Source organism: Microplitis mediator, chromosome 11, assembly GCF_029852145.1.
Source record: "Microplitis mediator isolate UGA2020A chromosome 11, iyMicMedi2.1, whole genome shotgun sequence".
Lineage (NCBI taxonomy): Eukaryota > Metazoa > Arthropoda > Insecta > Hymenoptera > Braconidae > Microplitis > Microplitis mediator.
In genome coordinates, this window is record NC_079979.1 from 12,364,512 (window position 1) to 12,381,989 (window position 17,478).

The following is a 17,478-nucleotide window of genomic DNA, read 5'->3' on the forward strand; positions in this document are numbered from 1 at the left end:
TATGTGTCACCATACTGACATCTGCTGTCAAAATAATAAACTTTAAATAATAAATATTATTTTAAAAATTATTTTTAAACCCACTTAATTTACTTAAACATATTTATTAAATAATAATATTTGTACAATTAAATTGACACAATTTGAATTATAGTACAGCAAATAAATTTATTATTATTATTATTATCATACATTTATCAGTAACAACTTATCACACAAAATGGCAATTTAAATAAATATTTAAATTAACTGTCACACTAAATGAGATTTTTAAGTTATAGATTTTAACAATTAACTAACAAACGATTAATTTTAAATATCTAATTTATTATTTTTATTAATTATAATTATGCTGTTAGGAAAGAGTCTCTATTATCTCCTACGCTCGTTCGTCGTCTTTTAGTTACTTATTTATTTATTTTTAGTTGTTTTAACAAGCAATTTATCCGATTTAATAAATATTTTCTTTTAAATAAATAATTTATTATTTGAATTAACGGAGAGCATTGATCACGGCATGAGTGAAGTCTGTTGTTGAACTTTGTCCACCTAGATCTTTTGTACGCACTTTACCGTCATTCAAAACGCGATTTAGTGCTTCGCGTATTTGTACAGCATAACGTTTCAAGTTAATGTGATTTAACAATTTAACACTACATAAAATTAAAGCTGTGGGATTGGCGACATTTTTACCCACTGCTTCGGAGTATGTATGTCTCGCACCCTAAATAGAAAAAATATATTAATTATATAAAATATTTAATTATAATTAATGACATTCTCAGATAATACTCCCCCTCCACACACACCCTTTTTAAAAATATTTAAGGGCATCGTCAGAGTCTCCCCACTTTTAAAAAATTTTCAATGACTTTCAACTCAGAAATGCAACAAAATTTTATTAATTAAATTTAAAAAATTAAAGCGTAAACTAAAGTTAGCCGACGTGTAATAATTTTTTGATTTTCTTCGAAACAATAAATTAGAAAAAAAAATTTTCTACTTGTGTATATTTTAGTTTTTTATTTTTTTAATTGATTTGTTGAAAAGAAAATCCGAAAATTGTTAATTGTCTAATTTCGAGATCATAAATGAACAATTTTGCTGAGATAAAGAAAAAAAAAAAATTACTTACACTTGATATCAATTAGGAGTTAAACGAAATTTGGAAAATAAATTTCAGTAAAATCTTCAGACAATTTTATGATTAAAATTTTCAAATTGTGAAGGCTAACATTTATTCAAAAAATTTCGTTTAACTCCTAATTGATGATAACTGTAAGGAATTTTTTTTTAATTAATTAATAAAATTTTGATACGCTTATGACAGGAGTCATTGGAAATTTTTAAAAAGTGGAGGACAAGTGAAAAAAGACAACAGTTGCAATTTCGCCGAAATATAAATTTAAAAAGTTTCTTACAGTTGTTATCAATTGAATTTAAAGAAATTGTTAAATAAATTTCAGTTAAATTGTAATGTCAATATTACAATTCGCATGTCAAATTTTTTAGGCTAAAATTTATGTACCAAATTTCATTTGACTCCTAATTGATGACAACTGTAAGTAATTTTTTTTTTTAAATCTATTGTCCTTTTTTTCAATTAATTAATAAAATATTAATACGGTTGACATTTGAGTCATTGAATATTTTCATAGGGTGGGAAGGGACTCCCTGAGAATGCCTTTAATAAAATAATTTATAATAATAATAATTATTATTTACTGGTTCAAAAACGACGCATTCAGGACTATAACTTGCACCGGCAACAACTCCAGCACCACCAACTAATCCAGATGCAATATTGTCAATAATGTTACCATATAAATTAGGTGTTACCATGACATCAAATTGATGAGGATTTGATACCATTTGCATTGTACAATTATCAACAATCATTGTTTCAAATTCAATTCTGTAAAACAAAATCAAAATACAGTTTATTTTTAAATATCAACTTATTGATAAATTAGATTATGTAATTACCTAGGATATAATTTAGCGATTTCTGAACAGGATTTTAAAAATAATCCATCACCAAGTTTCATAATATTCGCTTTGTGAACACAGGTAACTTTCTTGCGGTTATTTTTCACGGCATAATCAAATGCAAATTTAGCAATACGTTGTGACTTAGTAGCTGTTACTATTTTCAAACATTCGACAACTCCCGTTACTGATTCGTGCTCTAAAGCTGAATACTCTCCCTCAGTTTGTTCCCGTATTATAACACAGTCGACATTCTGGTGACGTGATTTAACTCCCGGCAGTGATTTTACATGAACGACATTTGAATATAGATCTAAATTTTTTCTTAGTTTCATATTTAACGTTTGCAATTCGCCAGTATGAGAAAAATCAGGTGTTGCGAGGATTCCCTATAAAATAAAATAAAATGACATAAAATAATTATCGCAATAAATTAATTTAATTTATTTTAACAAATTAATTACCTTCAAACAGACTTTATTTCTTGCAATACTATTGGAGACTTGTTCAAGTGGAGCACTTAGTGTAGGATTAACTTCTGATAAAAAGTATGGCTCAAATTCGACTGGTACATTGGCAGCTTCAAATACTTGTTGGACAGATAATACTAATTCAGGACCAACACCATCACCAGGTATCAGCGTACACTTCGTTTTAACTGATCGCTCGACTGTCTAAAGAAAAAAAAAAAAAAGTAATTATTAGTTTATATTTTAAATAAAATTGAAAATTAAATAATAACCCAATCGGCTTTATCACAGCCATAAGATGACAGTTTTTTGACCGATCAGCACCAAAACGTTGACAAAATAATTAGAAATTGTCACCGAAAAAAGATTTGTTTAAAAGGCTTGACACAAGTGACGACAAAAAGTAAATCGACGTTCTTATTAGCAAATTGTCTAACTTCATATTTTTTAGTAGATGATTCTGTGCAATTTTCAGATACTAGTAGTCAGAAAAAATATTATTTGAATAACCTAGACAAAAATATTATACATATACTAAATATAGAACTGATTTTTAGATGAAAAAAAAATTTTTACACTACTTTTTTTTCGCATAAATGGAAGATTTTCTGAAATGGAGTTAGACAATTTGCTAATGAGAACGTCATCTAAGAAATTTTTTAATTGAAATGTCTTTTGTAAAACAGTAAAAAGAAGACAAATCTCCTAAGACTTCTAGAACCAACATCTGTATTTCTTATTTGTAAAACAACTTGCCTTTGAGACGAAAAAAATTCATCTTCTTTTTAAATGACATCAAAAAGTTGTCTGTGCTTCTTGGGTTGTTATTAATTAGGAGTTCCCAAGTATCACACTCGACTTTATGACATCTATAAGATAGCAGTTTTTTGACTCATCGATAAGACACCAAAGTCTTGACAAAATAATCAAAAATTTGAGGCACTGAAAAAATGTCTGATTCAGACTTCAGTGACGTCAAAAAGTAAATTACAAGTAAGTGTAAAATAAATTATCTAAGCAATTTTTTAATTGAAATGTCTTTTTTAAGATGGGAAAAAGTACACAAATTTTTTATGACTCCTAGGACCAACACCTGTATGTCTTATCTGTTCAGAAAAACTTGGCTTTTAGATAAAAATACAAAATTTATCTTGTCCTTTTAAAATACATATTTATGACATTTTAAAGTTGTCTCTATACTGCCTGAGAACCCAAGTAACACATTTGGTTTTATGACATCTATAAGATGCCAGTTTTGAGGCTGTTTTTTGACTTGTCAGATACCAAAATGTTAACAAAATAATTAGAAATTTATGCCACCGAAAAATATCTGCTTAAAAAACTTGACACAAGTGACGTCAAAAAGTAAATTACAAATAAGTGTCGAATAAGTCACCTAAGCAAATTTTTAATTGAAATGACTTTTTTAAGATGGAAAAAGAACATAAATTGTTGATAACTTCTAAGACCTACTTCCTCACGTTTTATTTATTTAAAAAAACGGCTTCGAGAAAATAAAAATCTGTCGTCATTTTAAAAGACATCTTAAAGTTGTCTTTGTGCTCCTTGTTAATCTTTCTAACAAACGCTTTTAATAAATGAATGATAATGTAGCAGATGCAAGACAATTTATAAAATTTAAATAAACAAATAAATTAATGAAATTTTAAAAAAATGGGCGTACTGATTTTTCATCGATCTAAATACGCACTTTTTAAATTTCCTTCAACTTAAATTTTATTTACTTACTCCAAAATTTAAAAAATTGACAATTGTCATGTACATTTAGTAATTAAGACTTTAATCAGTGACATAATCTAACAACAGTAAAAAAATATAATATCTAATCTAATAAAATAATAAAACATACTGCTTCGTGACGATGTACTTTGCTGCTGCTAAAACTCCGTACCGCAGAATTTGGTGTTGTCTGTAAATAAAAAATTTTTAAGTTAAAAAACAAATAAATAACATCTAATTAGTACACGCAGGTTGCATAAACAATTTATATTTGACTTTATCAGATAAATAATACTGATGAATTATTGCACGTTAATTTAATTATATTTTATATATTTAATTACATAAATATGATATTTTGAAATAAAATTTTACCTTTGAAAGAACTTTGCAGGCATTTCTCATTAATAAAGCCATTTTTTAAAATAAATTTCTCGATTAACTCGAGGAAAAAAAGAGTACGCCTGAATTTTTTTTTTTTTTTGTTGTAAAAAAAATGTTCAGCCAAATCAGTACCAGCAAGACGTCTGCGACTGCGGTGAGGATAAAAGTGTTTTAGTTATTTATTTATCCACCAGGTGATTTTACTAGACTAGGAATTTAATTTTTTAAAAATTACTAGTGAATTTATTTGAATTTTGTTGGCGACATTGAATGAGACAGAGATAAAATATGCGAATAAATTAAAAAAAAATAAATATCATTTACAGCTAAGGAAATTATAACATTAAATGATTTATTTTATTTTTTATAACTGTTCCTAGTAGACATATTATATATTTATATGTATATTTTATAAAGATTAAGATAAAATGTCTAAAGAGCAAAGTGAGTATTGAAGATTAAATATTTTTTTAAAAATTCTTATTGTTAATTTTATTTAAAATATTTATCTTAATTCATATTTACTTTATTTTAATTTTCAAGCTGCTGGTAGTATCAGCAAAAATAATTATCGTGATAAAATATGGAACTACATGATGGATAATGATTTAGTTAATTTTCCTTCTATTGTTTATCATCGCATACCAAATTTCAAGGGTGCGGATGAAGCTGCGAGACGTTTGTCTGAATTAGAAGAATTTAAAAATGCGCGAGTTATGAAAGTTAATCCGGATAAACCACAAGAACCCGTGAGGTTGTCGGCATTAGAAGCTGGTAAGGAAATACTAGTACCGATTCCCAGATTAAAAACGGGTCTATTTCTTCATGTTGTCCCTACGACACCTGCGGGCACAATAGCGAGCCGCGATGATTTAAAAGTCATGGCAACCCGTCATGGTATTCAGGAACATGGAAAAGCCATCAGTGTCGATTCTGATATTAAAGTTGATTTGGTTGTCTTGGGCTCTGTCTGCGTGAGTCGCGATGGGTATAGGATTGGGAAAGGTGAAGGTTTTGCTGATTTGGAGTTTGCTATGATGATGAGAATGAACGCGGTTGGTGATGAGACGGTTGTCGTTACGACTGTTCATGATTGCCAGCTGATTGATAAATTTGAAGATGGGTTATTTGAAAAGCATGATGTGCCTGTTGATATTATTGTCACTCCTACGCAAACTATTTTTGTTAATGAAAAATTAAAGAAACCTGTGGGTATTTTTTGGGATATTTTGACTCCGAGGCGGGTAAAGGCGATGCAGATATTGCAGTTGCTGAAAAAAATTGATGAAAAGTATTTTGTTTTAATTTAATACGTTTTTTATTACCTGCATTGAAATTACGAGTTTTAATTTTCATGATACCAGCATCGAAAGTTTCAGTGTCTCTACGGCCAGTCGAAAGAAGAAGATTTCAGTCCAATGCCGCGAACTAATATTAGCGTATGCGGGGATTGCGAATGACCAGTCGGCGGCAGAAACATTTCTTCACCACACCGGCGCCGAAAGTTTAAATTCCTACCCTGTTTAGAGGGAAGAAAGTCGTTCTTTTCTTTTATGAGAGAACAAATTATAAAAATTAGCGCATGCGCCATTCTTCCAACAAACAGAGGCAAAAATTTAAACTTTCAAGTCAGATCTGGTGAAAAATAGTTTACACACCACGGAGGAAGGTCGGGCGACCCAATCCGAGTGTTTAGCACCGGGCAATTATACACGCGGGTTAGAATGTCCTACTTTCCTCCCTAGGTGTGCAATATACTAGTGTTTTGTCCCTTGGAAAGAAACAAATAATGTCTCTGCCCGCTGACTGAAGACATTCCAGGGTGGCCACGAACCGGGAATATCGGGAATTATCAGGGAATTTAATGCAACCGGGAAATATCATGGAAGTGTCAGGGAATTTCGAAAAGTATCCGGGAATCAAATTGTAACAGTTCAAAATTTTTTAATTTTGAATTATACACTTGTTATAAAAATTAAGGGATATGAAAAAAATTTCAAATTTTAAAGTGATTTTCAACAGGTCGTAACTCGAAGGAAAATGGTCATACGACAAAAACAAAAAAGGCAAATTGTAGCTTCAAGTGTCTAGTTTTTTGATCTGGTCTTTAAAATTTTTTATTATGCACGGTTCCGGAGTAATTCTAAGAAAACTATCGAAAAAGAAATTTACCAAATTTTTGCTCGTCTTAAAAACGGTCTTCGAGCTTCAATAAATTTTTTTCGATAATTATGATTGATTTTTTATTGCTTCGGAACCGTGCATAAGAAAAAAATGTAAAGACCCAGATCAGAAAACTAGACACTTGAAGCTACAGTTTGACTTTTTGTTTTCATTGTACGACCATTTTCCTTCGAGTTACAAACTGTTGAAAATTACTAAAAAATTTATAATTTTTTTACTATCCCTTAATTTTTGTAACCAGTGTATTTTGAATTTATTTAAATCATAAAATTTCTTATTAAATATTTTAACTTATACATTTTTAACATCGAATAATCGAAAGTAGGCAATATTAATTTATTTTATTGCCATTTTTTATGGTTTCTCGCATGATTTAATTATCAAATTTAATTATTTAAAATGAAAATATAATAAAAACTTTGAATATCTAAATGATACAAATAAAATTTCTAAATTAGGGAAAAATGTGAAAAACTTTACTGGAAACCCGGGAAATATCAGGGAATTTTGAAATCATTTCTTTGTGGCCACCCTGCATTCGCAATTTAAACTCTGATACTTGTCGTTTGTTTAATAGTGATTTTATTTACGTAAATGACAGTTCTGACTGTGATTAAGTTTTATAAAAATTACTGTGAATAATAAATAGTATTTATAGTTTCTGCCTAATTATAAATTACAAATGACAATTTACGCTTACGCTAATAGTTGATCCCACCATTGGTCTTAAATTAACTTGTTTCTGACTGGCTGCTGACACTGAAACTTTCAGTTCCAATGCAGGTAATCATGAAAAATATTGTGTGTAACTCAGGATGATACACGATTTCAGATTGCGGGTGTGTCAGCCTTCACCCTGATCTGAAATCGTTTTGTTTCATTCCTTGTCACACAATATACTATTATAAGTTTTGATTAATCAGTCGAAGCTCTAACTTTCAGTGCTGGTAATTTTAATAAATATACTCCGTGACACACGATAAAATATTTATATTTTTTACTGTCTATTTTTAGAGAGGGGAAACAAGTTATTCTAAAAAAAGAAGATCCTAATAACGATAACATAAAACCAAAACGATTTGAAAAAAATTGGAAACGCACGAAAGGAAAAAAAAATGTTAAGGTTAAAGAGGAGTCAGCATCAGAATTAAAGTTAAAAAATGATAATAATGGGAATGATAATAATAATCCTAAGGAAAATGGCAACGAAAGTGAAGTGAAGCCAGAGAAGAAAGAGAAACTGAAGTATCCCAGGCGACGTCAGCCTCAAAAAAATAAAAAAATAGAAACTGATGCTCCAAATGAGGTAAAAAAATATCAATTATTTATAATTATAATTAATCAAAATTTATTTTTCTTCGTAAAAATTTACAAGTTTTATAATCGTGGTATTTATATTGTTTTAATTAATAGCTAATATTTGGTCAATTGAATTTCATTATTTTTTATAAATTTAATTATCGCTCGTTATTTTTCATTGTACATCAATAATAAATAATAAAAATACAATATTACATGTTAGGTTTATTAATAATTTTTGATTATTATTTTTTTACAGACGACAGAAAAAATAGAAAAGCCAAAAGATCCAAACGTACGTCGTAAAGCTATGAAACTAAAGTCAAAGCCTCATATTGATTTTTCATTAAAATTATCAAATATTGGTTCCGATGTACGTGTCAGAGATTTGAAAAACGCATTATCACAACGTGGAGTTAATCCGACGTTGATAACATGGCGCGGGCAACGCGGATTTTGTTATCTTCACTTTGGTAAACTCCGAAATAAAAATTCCCAGCCGAATCAACCGGTTCAAGTTGACTCAATAGTCTCTAATTTACAACAATTATGTGTCGGTGATGCTAATAGTAACGGTAATGGTAGTGGAGGTGATTCAAATATTACCAACGATAAATATATAATCGTTGAACCGGCAAAACCTATTACTAGGATTGAAACAACTGACGTTACTGCCGTTTAATTGACTATTTGGTTCGTTATTTATATTATTTTGTACGAGAGTCTATTTTATATACGTATACATATATATATATAAATACTCAATTATTACGTACTCTGCCTACGTGTGATACTTCATGTATTAATTACGCGTTTTTTTTCTTCTGCTTTAATTTTTATATATATTAGGGTGGCCCAAAAAAACCGACTATTTTTTTTTCGAGTCTCTTATGAAAATTTTTTAATTTAAGATATTTTATTAAAACCCTAACGGACCCAAATTACGGTAATCCACCGTATAATGTTCAATTCGGACATCGATTTTTTTGGTGGATCTTTATCAGTTTTTCACTCAAATATAAAAATCTCTTAAATAACTAGTCAAGTTTTTTCTTTCCTCAGTCAAAAAGTCAAAGTTGAATTATAATTGAATTTGTTTTGCCTTTTAAATCATAGTTTTCCTTATATTTATTACTATATATTTTATAACCAGTTGTATAAAGCCGATTGGCGTTTGATATTAATAAATAAATAAAAACCGATTCACCGTAAATTACGGTGATTTTACCGTATAATCCGGTAATTCACCGCAAAATACGGTAATTCGGTAATCCACCCGAATTTTTACGGTAGAGTTACCGTATTCTGCGGTAAATTTACGGTAAACCCACCGTAAATCTACCGTATTCTACTGTAGATTTACGGTAAAAATACCGTACATTTACGGTAAATCAGGTCTGCTAGGGAAATGATCGAAATTCGTATTTTTTTCTAAATTTCTTCTTTTTCGTGGCAGCTATAGTTTATATTTATGAAATCATGACTATGCTGAAAATTTAAGCCCAAAATTAAAATATTTAAAAGTCGCTCAAAAATTTTGAATGTTTCCGAGTACTGTCTCTTGGACGTTTTCGAGCGACCCTTGAATATTAATAATAAAGCTTTTTAATTTTTTCACAATCACTTTGTATCATAATGAATAAAAATACAACCCGAGAAATATAAATAATAAGTTATTTACATACTTTTTTATTTTTTAATTCAATTTTTAGGTTTTTTTGCTTACTCAAAACCTACCCAATTTTATTGTTTAAGACTGTCCTGTATATTTTCGGTTATGCAAAAGTTATATTTAAGTAAAATGACAATAATTGAGTTATAAAAAAATACAAAAACTAATTCAAAGTGTTAGTTACATATTATCAGTTGATATTCAAAATTCTTGAGCGCCGTTTAAATATTTAAATATTGGGCTGAAATTTTCAGCATAGTCACATTTTAAAGATATAAAATATTGCTGCCACGAGGAAGAAAAAAATTTATAAACAAAAAACCCTAATTCCAATAATTTTTTATATTTTCAAAATTCGCGAGCGACCTCTTGAAAATTTTTTATCGAGCTGATTTTTGGAGAGGCCTCTTAAAACATCTTAAACCAACAAATTTTTATAAGAGACTCGAAAAAAAAAATAGTCGGTTTTTTTGGGCCACCCTAATATATATATTTATATATATTAACTATATATGACGATGAAATGAATTTAATCTTTCAAGAAGAAATTGTTTGTCGGTGTTTGTGATAAGTAACTGTAGTTAATTATCATAATAATCTAACTATTATATTATTAGAGTAATATTTTCTTACAAACAATTATGGTGGGTGAAACTCACGCTCAAAGACACTAATGATCGTCAGACTTTTATCAACAAATTTATATCAATCGGTAGTAAAAAAATTTTAATATTTCATTTGGAAAAAAAATATATATATATATATATATATATATATATATTTTTTTTTTTTATACTTTTTATATAATATATATATTTTTACATTGCTCTTTAACTCAGTTTGTGAGATTAAAACTATATATTTATCTAAATATATTAATTAATAATATTATTTGTGATTAAATTGTGATCTTTAATTGTCATGAACGAAAAAAATATATTAAATATATCGGCTGCATTAATATACTTGGCCAGCAATTTTTTGTGATATTATAAATTTAAAAAATGTTTAACTTTTTTTTTTGTTTATAAATAATAAACTTGCGACTATTGAAAAAAAAAAAAAATAATAATTGGATCCGCGTTATTGTTACATTTTTCTTTATCAAAATATCAAATGGATTAGTAATAACTGAGTGATTCTATTCTATTGTAATTAAAAAAAAAAAGCCTCAACGAAATCGGAGCGTGTACGTAAATATTTTTTAAAATAACGATTCAATAAAGCATTTATTATTTCTTAATTGTGGTTATTAAAATTGATTAATCCTCCATCAAAAGGGTGTATATTAGGGTGCTTCATTTAAAACGAACATTTTTTTTTTAGCGGACACAATTTTACAGTACAAAAAATTGTAAGCTTACTATAGTACTAATCTTTTTTACTGTAAAATGTTAAAATGCATGTATCTCATGAACCGTGCACTTTAGCAATATAAGTGTCATGAGCAATTTTGTAGAGGACAAAATTTTCTAAAAGATTGGTCCTATGCATATTTTTTGTAAGATGAACCGTTTCTTCACTGTTAACAAAAAATAAATGAAAAAAGTGAAAAATTGACTTTCGGAGCTGATACAATCGACATGGATCGAGTTAGACCAAAACCGTTTCATACACTTTCAAAAAGCAACAATTACTCTACAAATAAAAACTGGTTTCAAAACGATAGCTTAAAGTCGGGCTAAGTTATAGTAATTTAAAAAAAAAGTTATTCGATTTACATGCTTTTTAAATGGGAAAACTTTGATGCTCGATAGAAAGTATTTAAAATTAAAATTAAGAGCTGAAATTTTCAGGAAATTTTTCACTCAACATAAACAACAAAATTTTCTTGTGTCGGCTAAAAAAAAAATGTTAGTTTCAAATGAAGCACCCTAGTGTATATATATCTATATATATATATATATATATATATTTATATATCAATAAATATTTGTAAAATCAGACTGAATAATTTAAAAAATTTGACAATTTTTTTTTTGGTTTGAATGTTAAGAGGTAGACGTTTCAGGACCTGAATCGATAAAATCAATATCTAAAGAAGTTGCGATGCCGGATCTTTTATTCGAGCGTAACGAGGCACGTTCAGAACGTGAGTGAATGTTGGATGAGGAGATACTTAAACGACTGCTATTTCTTAAGTGTTGATTGTGTGATCGCTGTTTATCACGATCGCTAGGAATTCTGCTGATAAAAAGAAAAAATAATAAATAAAAAAATATTTTAAAAAACTATTTGTATATAAAACCACCGAGGGGACACTGATCGACTACGTGACTTGTAAATTTTACCTGAGGTGAAGTTTCTTTTCACTCTCAGCCATGGCAATGCGTAGTTCCTCCTCCCACTGTTTTTCTTTCTCTTCTCTTAGTCGTTGTTCCAGTTCACGTTCTCTATTGTAAACCGGAAAATCCGGGATAAAAACAAGACCCGTAGGATCCTGAGTGAAAATACTCGAGGTTGGTCCATTAGCCATCATAGCCGGGGATTCAATCTGGTCCGCTAATTCTTGACTACGTAACGATCTTTGTTTAGCAAGACGTTTTTTTTTTTTATGAAGTGGTCGTGCTTCGATTATCATTTCTTCCAACTCAAATGTGGGGTCGCAATTCAAGTGATTTTTGGACGGTGTAAATTTAGGTTTTAATTTTTTGAGGTATATCTGATCAAAATCTAAATTATTCATTATTTCAAGTTGTTTCAATTGACAAAGAGTGGTGAGACGTTGATTTGGATCGAGTGTAAGTAGACTATTGAGTAATTCTGACATTGGTTGGCTCCATTCTGTCGGTTGAACTGGTTTGCAATCCTGAAAAGAATAAGATAAATATATATATGCTATGACCTATTGAATTTATTTGTAATCAATAATTTTAAATGACACTCGCCTGCAGTATCCGAAGCGCTTCTTTGTAGCTGGTGCCCGCGTGAATAGGAAATGGACGAACGCCTTCAAGTGTCTCCCAGGCTAGAATCCCAAGGCTCCACCAGTCGACTGAATACCCGTAACCTGGTTGGAAGACTCCGTGGACTTCACACGAGCACATGTAGATTTCTGGAGCTGATCAAGGAGTTGAGTTTTATTTAGTGCCACTACATAATTACTGCTCATATGATCTGCTACTTGCTTACGAATAATTCACCTATGTACGTAATCACCTATGTAGGGCTTTGTTCCTGATATCGATGTCGCCAACTGATCGTCCTCGAGCATCGTCGCGACGTTGAAGTCTGTCACGTGCGCATGTCCTGAAAATTTAAATAAAATTTTATAATTTATCAATCAAACTCTTAATTATCCCAACTAATAAAATAATCACAGGTAATTTGTAGTCTAATTACCTTCCTCATCCAACAGGATATTATCAGGTTTAATGTCCCTGTGGATGATTCGTTTGCTCTTCAAATAGTCCAGTGCCAGAGCTATCTCCGCTATGAACAGAATGACACTTTCTTCGGAAAACTGAACTTGCTGTTGGATGTGATACCGCAAATCACCGCCAAGTAAAAGATCCGTTACCATAAATAAATCTTCTTCGTCTAAAATGAATAATTGTTGAGGAAATTTTGATGTAAAAGAATAATTAGTGGTAATGAGACGGTAATTACCTTGAAAACTAAACCAAAGATTGACTAAAAATGGATGCTCTAATTTTGACATTATCTCAACTTCTCTTGTTACGTTTTTTAAAGCCCCTCTACTCGCACATTCAATTTTATGTACGTATTTCATAGCATACATTTTTCCGCTACGTTCGCCTTTTTCTACAATACAAACTTTGCCGAAACTTCCTTTTCCAATTGCGCGAAGCACTTGGAAGTGATTGAAGTTTACTACGGAACAATTCATTTTTTTTAAAATATTAGATAATTTATTTAAAAAAATAAATAAATAAATGAGCACAATAGTGCCCTTTCAAGGAGATAGCCACTGTGAGGATCGAAAAAATAGGTGATTTTCGGGAATTTTTTTGACTGGGACAATAAAGGAATTCGGGGATCAGTTTTTTTTTTGTTTTATAAAATATACATTGAAGATAATTCTCCTAAATTTTTATTGAAAAATATCATGTTGTTATAAAGTTATAAGCATTTTTGTGGAGCACCAAAAAAATTTCCCCCACCACGGTCTCATCTCTAACTCAAAAACGGATTATCTGAAACGAAAAAACCAAACCGCGTTGTAATTTGTATGCATTTGGTTATCGTTCCACGTAGGGGATTTTGAAAATTTGGATTTTAAAAAAATGGCGACATATTAAAAATTTTCTCATTTTTTTGGATTCAAACAGCCTTAAAAAATTTTAAAAATCAAAATTTTCAAAATTCCTTACGTGCAACTTTAGCTACTGAATAGACGAATACGGAAAAAAAAGTTGCGAATCGGTTCATATTTATGCAAATTACAGATGAGACCAGTTCAAAAAAAGTAGTTTCGAGAAAAACGCGTTTAAAGTTTTTAGTTGATGCAACGGTCAGTTGACGCGCTGTCACAAAAATGACTATAACTCGAAAAATATTCGGAATTTTCTTATAATACTCTAGATACATATTTTTGAATACATAAACTTGGATTTAATAAAAAAATAAAAAATTTTCTTTTTTTGAAATTTCAGTGGCTATCCCCCTTAATTTAAATTAAATATACACTGCGCAGAAAATTTTTACTTGCCCTAAGAAATTTTTTGCATTATAAATTGAAATGATACTGACGTTAGTCGACGTCTAATATAATTTTTGAATTTTTTTTCAAAGCAATAAATTGTAAAAAAAAAATATTTGAAAAAATTGCACCTGTAGTTTTTTTAATTTTCTACATGTGCATTTTTTTAGTTTTTTTTTTTTTTTGCAATTGATTTATTGAAAAAAAAATCCAAAAATTGTTCTGTCAATTTCAGGATCACGAATTGAAAACGAAAATTTTCTTGGGGCAAGAAATTTTTTTTTCCTGTGTGCTATGAGAAATTTTAAGTGAAAAAAATTGAAAATTTCAATCAAAATCATTTTCTTAATCGAAGAAATCCGGGCTTAGCTCGATGCGCTGAACTTTTTTTGAAAGAGTAAATAAATTTCTCTTTCCTTCCAAAAAAATTATTCTTCAACTTTAATATTAAATTAATAATCTAATAATTTTTATTGATCAACTACTGAAGAAAATATTGTTCCTACGTCATTTTTTTGTCCGCGTAAACAAAAACAACTCTTAAAATAAATCAATACTCAATAGTAAATACTAAAAACTATACATGTTATTTTAAAAATATAAAAATACATATTACACAATAAATATAAATAGTTATACAAAAATATCTTAATGTTTATTTACCTTCCTCGCCAGGCGTAGGTAGACTTCTTGAGTGATGACCACCCATTCTTAGTATCAATGATATAAAAATCGTAAATATTATAAAATTTATAATTACCCGACATTACACCGTAAATTTATCTTACAACAATTACATTCAGTACAATAAGACACTAAGTAATTTATCTGGTCCCAAATCATAATCCATATAAATTTGTGTTTTTTTTATATATTGCGCATTAGATTGAGTCTAGTTCACGTGTTAAATTATTAAAACGCATAGATATATGGAGTGCAGTCTAGAAAAAAGTGGGATCAAGTAAAAAAAAATGAATTTGTTAATAAAAGTAAATTAAATTTTCCAACAAATTACATGTCACAATCATACCTTGTTTAATGAAGTAATTGACCTATATACCGAGGCAAAGAAGTTTAAATTAGCTTGAGTTCAATCATCAGCAAAGCTCCCAACCAAGCAAGTAAAGCGGCACCGTATATTTTACGTGTTATGATGAACACCAGTGCTTACTGCTTGTACTATACCAACAACAACCCCAAGACCCAGCACCCACGCATGAAAAACCGCGCATCCTCCCACATACTCCTATTCGTTCGATGGCAATACACCCAACTCATGACCTAATAACATCATATATGTTATTTCAACGTTTATGCTGGATGAAAGCTCTCATTTTATCCTCCTTTTCAATCTAGTACAATACCTTTTATATATATATTTTTTTTTATTTATTTATTTAAAGCCGCATCGACTGCTTGCTTCTTTGCGACCTCGATTTATTTGATATAATACACAGCTACATTACATTACATATATAAATTAATACTAAAAATACTAAATTCCAAGTAATTATTTTATTTTTTTTAAGTATTCGGAAAATTTTCACTCCTCAAGAAAATTTTAGATACTGGTCAGCCGACGTTTAATAATTTTTGGACTTTTGTCAAAATGATAAATTACAAAAAAAAAATATTTAAAAAAATTCCACTCATAGCTTTTTTAATTTTCTACATGCGCATATTTTTTTATTTTTTTGTAATTGATTTTTTAAAGAAAAAAAAAAAAAAAAAAAAAAAAAAAAAAAAAAAAAACGAAATTCGTTAATTGTCTGAAAAGAAAATTCAAAAAACGATTGGTGAATTTTTTTTAAATATTCTTTTTTTAGAATTTACAGTTTTGAAAAAAATCCAAAAATTATTAGACACCGACTAACTTCAGTATCATTTAAATTTTTTGCACATGAATTGAAACCGAAAATTTTCTCGGGTGAGGAAAAATTATCTTGAGTCAAGAAATACTTTTTTTTCTGTGCAGATTCGATGAGAAAATTGTAAATTTAAATCTTTCCCTCATTCACATATTTCTGGTGCTAATTTAGATACCAAATAAATATGCGTTAGATTACTGCCCAATTTTTAATCTTCTAAGGACAGATTACCTTTTTCTAGACTTCATACTCTAATTTAATATTAAAAATCCAACCCACAGGCATTTAATCTTTTGAGAACCTCTGTATAGATTATTTTCCCCTGTATATTATTTTTCCTTTCTCTTTACCTCATCTCTCTAGTCCACGAATTGTCAATCTCCAATACAAGCATCTAATTCAGCTCAAGTGTATCCCGTCTACAACACATTATATATTTTTTTATCCTCTTTGCTCCGTCATCCTGCTACAGTATGATAGATTTTCATACTTTTCAGGTCCTAAAAAAAAATAAAAATAAAAAAAATATCTAGTTTTTATTACAAATAAAGGAGCAAATATTTTTCTAAGGATATTTAAATTGCCAATAGATAAAATTTAAAATATGCGAACCCACGTGCACAATAATAAAAAATTTCCTTTGCTATGGGGTATTTTTAAAGAGAATTAACAAAAACCTGTTTTATTTTTTAAGAAATAAGATTTTTAAAAAGCAAGCAGTCCTGCCGTTTTGGAGATTTCTTACAAAACTAATGGAGGTTTTTTCTTCCAAGCATTTGAGTTTAAGAAGACGGGATGGGTCTGGATGGGACTTGGGGAATAAAAGGAGAATAGGACATGACATAATAGAGTTGATCTTGGAAGCATTTGAATTCTAAGTTTAAGAGTAAGTAAAAATTTGAAAAGGAGTAGGGATAAGAGGGAAGTATGTGAGTCATGGGTGCTACGGTGCTGGTAAAACTGATGGTGGTGATGTGAGTTTCGACTGGGACTCAAAAGCAATTTAATATAATATGTAAGAGAGAGCAAGAGGGGATACGAACCATACTGTTGTTGTGTTGTATTATATTCAGTATTATGTTTTAAACCTCCACAAGTAAAGACAAAGACAGAAATACATATTGGAGGCATTGTACTTTACAGCCGTCGTCATGCCGCATGCGTTCCATGTTCCAGGTGCTGGTGGCCAGTGCTGGTTAATCAGTTGAG

The 17,478-nt window shown here is 29.4% G+C and overlaps 3 protein-coding genes and 1 long non-coding RNA gene across 6 annotated transcripts; 2 read left to right on the forward strand and 2 right to left on the reverse strand.

Moving 5' to 3' along the window:
* Window positions 1-142: 142 nt before the first annotated feature.
* Window positions 143-4,739, reverse strand: LOC130677664 (isocitrate dehydrogenase [NAD] subunit beta, mitochondrial). The gene is made up of 6 exons (XM_057484494.1): window positions 4,575-4,739; window positions 4,330-4,389; window positions 2,454-2,663; window positions 1,987-2,378; window positions 1,726-1,915; window positions 143-724 (listed from the first exon to the last, which is right to left on the reverse strand). Exons 1-6 carry the CDS (start codon window positions 4,614-4,616, stop codon window positions 494-496), a joined length of 1,125 nt encoding a protein of 374 aa, XP_057340477.1. The 5' UTR covers window positions 4,617-4,739; the 3' UTR covers window positions 143-493.
* LOC130677666 (uncharacterized) lies at window positions 2,900-4,682 on the forward strand. Of its 2 annotated transcripts, none has more exons than XR_008991683.1 (2): window positions 2,900-3,452; window positions 3,508-4,682. It is a non-coding gene; the product is annotated as an uncharacterized LOC130677666 (long non-coding RNA). The 2 variants fall into 2 exon arrangements; XR_008991684.1 differs by having other exon boundaries at window positions 3,544-4,682.
* Window positions 4,740-4,866: 127 nt separating the features above from the next.
* Window positions 4,867-10,046, forward strand: LOC130677658 (methenyltetrahydrofolate synthase domain-containing protein). Its single transcript, XM_057484482.1, has 4 exons — window positions 4,867-5,027; window positions 5,127-5,874; window positions 7,782-8,073; window positions 8,326-10,046. The coding sequence occupies exons 1-4, from the start codon at window positions 5,012-5,014 to the stop codon at window positions 8,746-8,748; spliced, it is 1,479 nt and encodes a 492-aa protein (XP_057340465.1). The 5' UTR covers window positions 4,867-5,011; the 3' UTR covers window positions 8,749-10,046.
* Window positions 9,994-17,451, reverse strand: LOC130677660 (serine/threonine-protein kinase 32A). 2 transcript variants are annotated; one of them, XM_057484490.1, is made up of 10 exons: window positions 17,313-17,451; window positions 16,620-16,769; window positions 15,432-15,682; window positions 15,065-15,342; window positions 13,348-13,572; window positions 13,081-13,278; window positions 12,898-12,987; window positions 12,627-12,799; window positions 12,030-12,547; window positions 9,994-11,922 (listed from the first exon to the last, which is right to left on the reverse strand). In XM_057484490.1, exons 4-10 carry the CDS (start codon window positions 15,108-15,110, stop codon window positions 11,730-11,732), a joined length of 1,443 nt encoding a protein of 480 aa, XP_057340473.1. In that variant the 5' UTR covers window positions 15,111-15,342; window positions 15,432-15,682; window positions 16,620-16,769; window positions 17,313-17,451; the 3' UTR covers window positions 9,994-11,729. The 2 variants fall into 2 exon arrangements, with proteins under 2 accessions (XP_057340473.1, XP_057340472.1); XM_057484489.1 differs by having other exon boundaries at window positions 9,994-11,925.
* Window positions 17,452-17,478: the final 27 nt, after the last annotated feature.

Excerpts from the sequence above, each read along its gene's own strand:
- LOC130677658 (XM_057484482.1), top strand. Across the intron at positions 5,875-7,781 it reads CTGAAAAAAATTGATGAAAA|AGAGGGGAAACAAGTTATTC; the intron begins GTATTTTGTTTT and ends GTCTATTTTTAG. Across the intron at positions 8,074-8,325 it reads AAACTGATGCTCCAAATGAG|ACGACAGAAAAAATAGAAAA; the intron begins GTAAAAAAATAT and ends ATTTTTTTACAG.
- LOC130677664 (XM_057484494.1), bottom strand. The coding sequence starts at position 4,616 with ATGGCTTTATTAATGAGAAATGCCTGCAAAGTTCTTTCAAAG. Across the intron at positions 2,664-4,329 it reads AAGTACATCGTCACGAAGCA|ACAGTCGAGCGATCAGTTAA; the intron begins GTATGTTTTATT and ends TTTTTTCTTTAG. Across the intron at positions 2,379-2,453 it reads GAAATAAAGTCTGTTTGAAG|GGAATCCTCGCAACACCTGA; the intron begins GTAATTAATTTG and ends TTTATTTTATAG.
- LOC130677660 (XM_057484489.1), bottom strand. The coding sequence starts at position 15,110 with ATGGGTGGTCATCACTCAAGAAGTCTACCTACGCCTGGCGAGGAAG. Across the intron at positions 13,279-13,347 it reads TCTTTGGTTTAGTTTTCAAG|ACGAAGAAGATTTATTTATG; the intron begins GTAATTACCGTC and ends TATTCATTTTAG. Across the intron at positions 12,800-12,897 it reads AGGAACAAAGCCCTACATAG|CTCCAGAAATCTACATGTGC; the intron begins GTGATTACGTAC and ends CTCCTTGATCAG.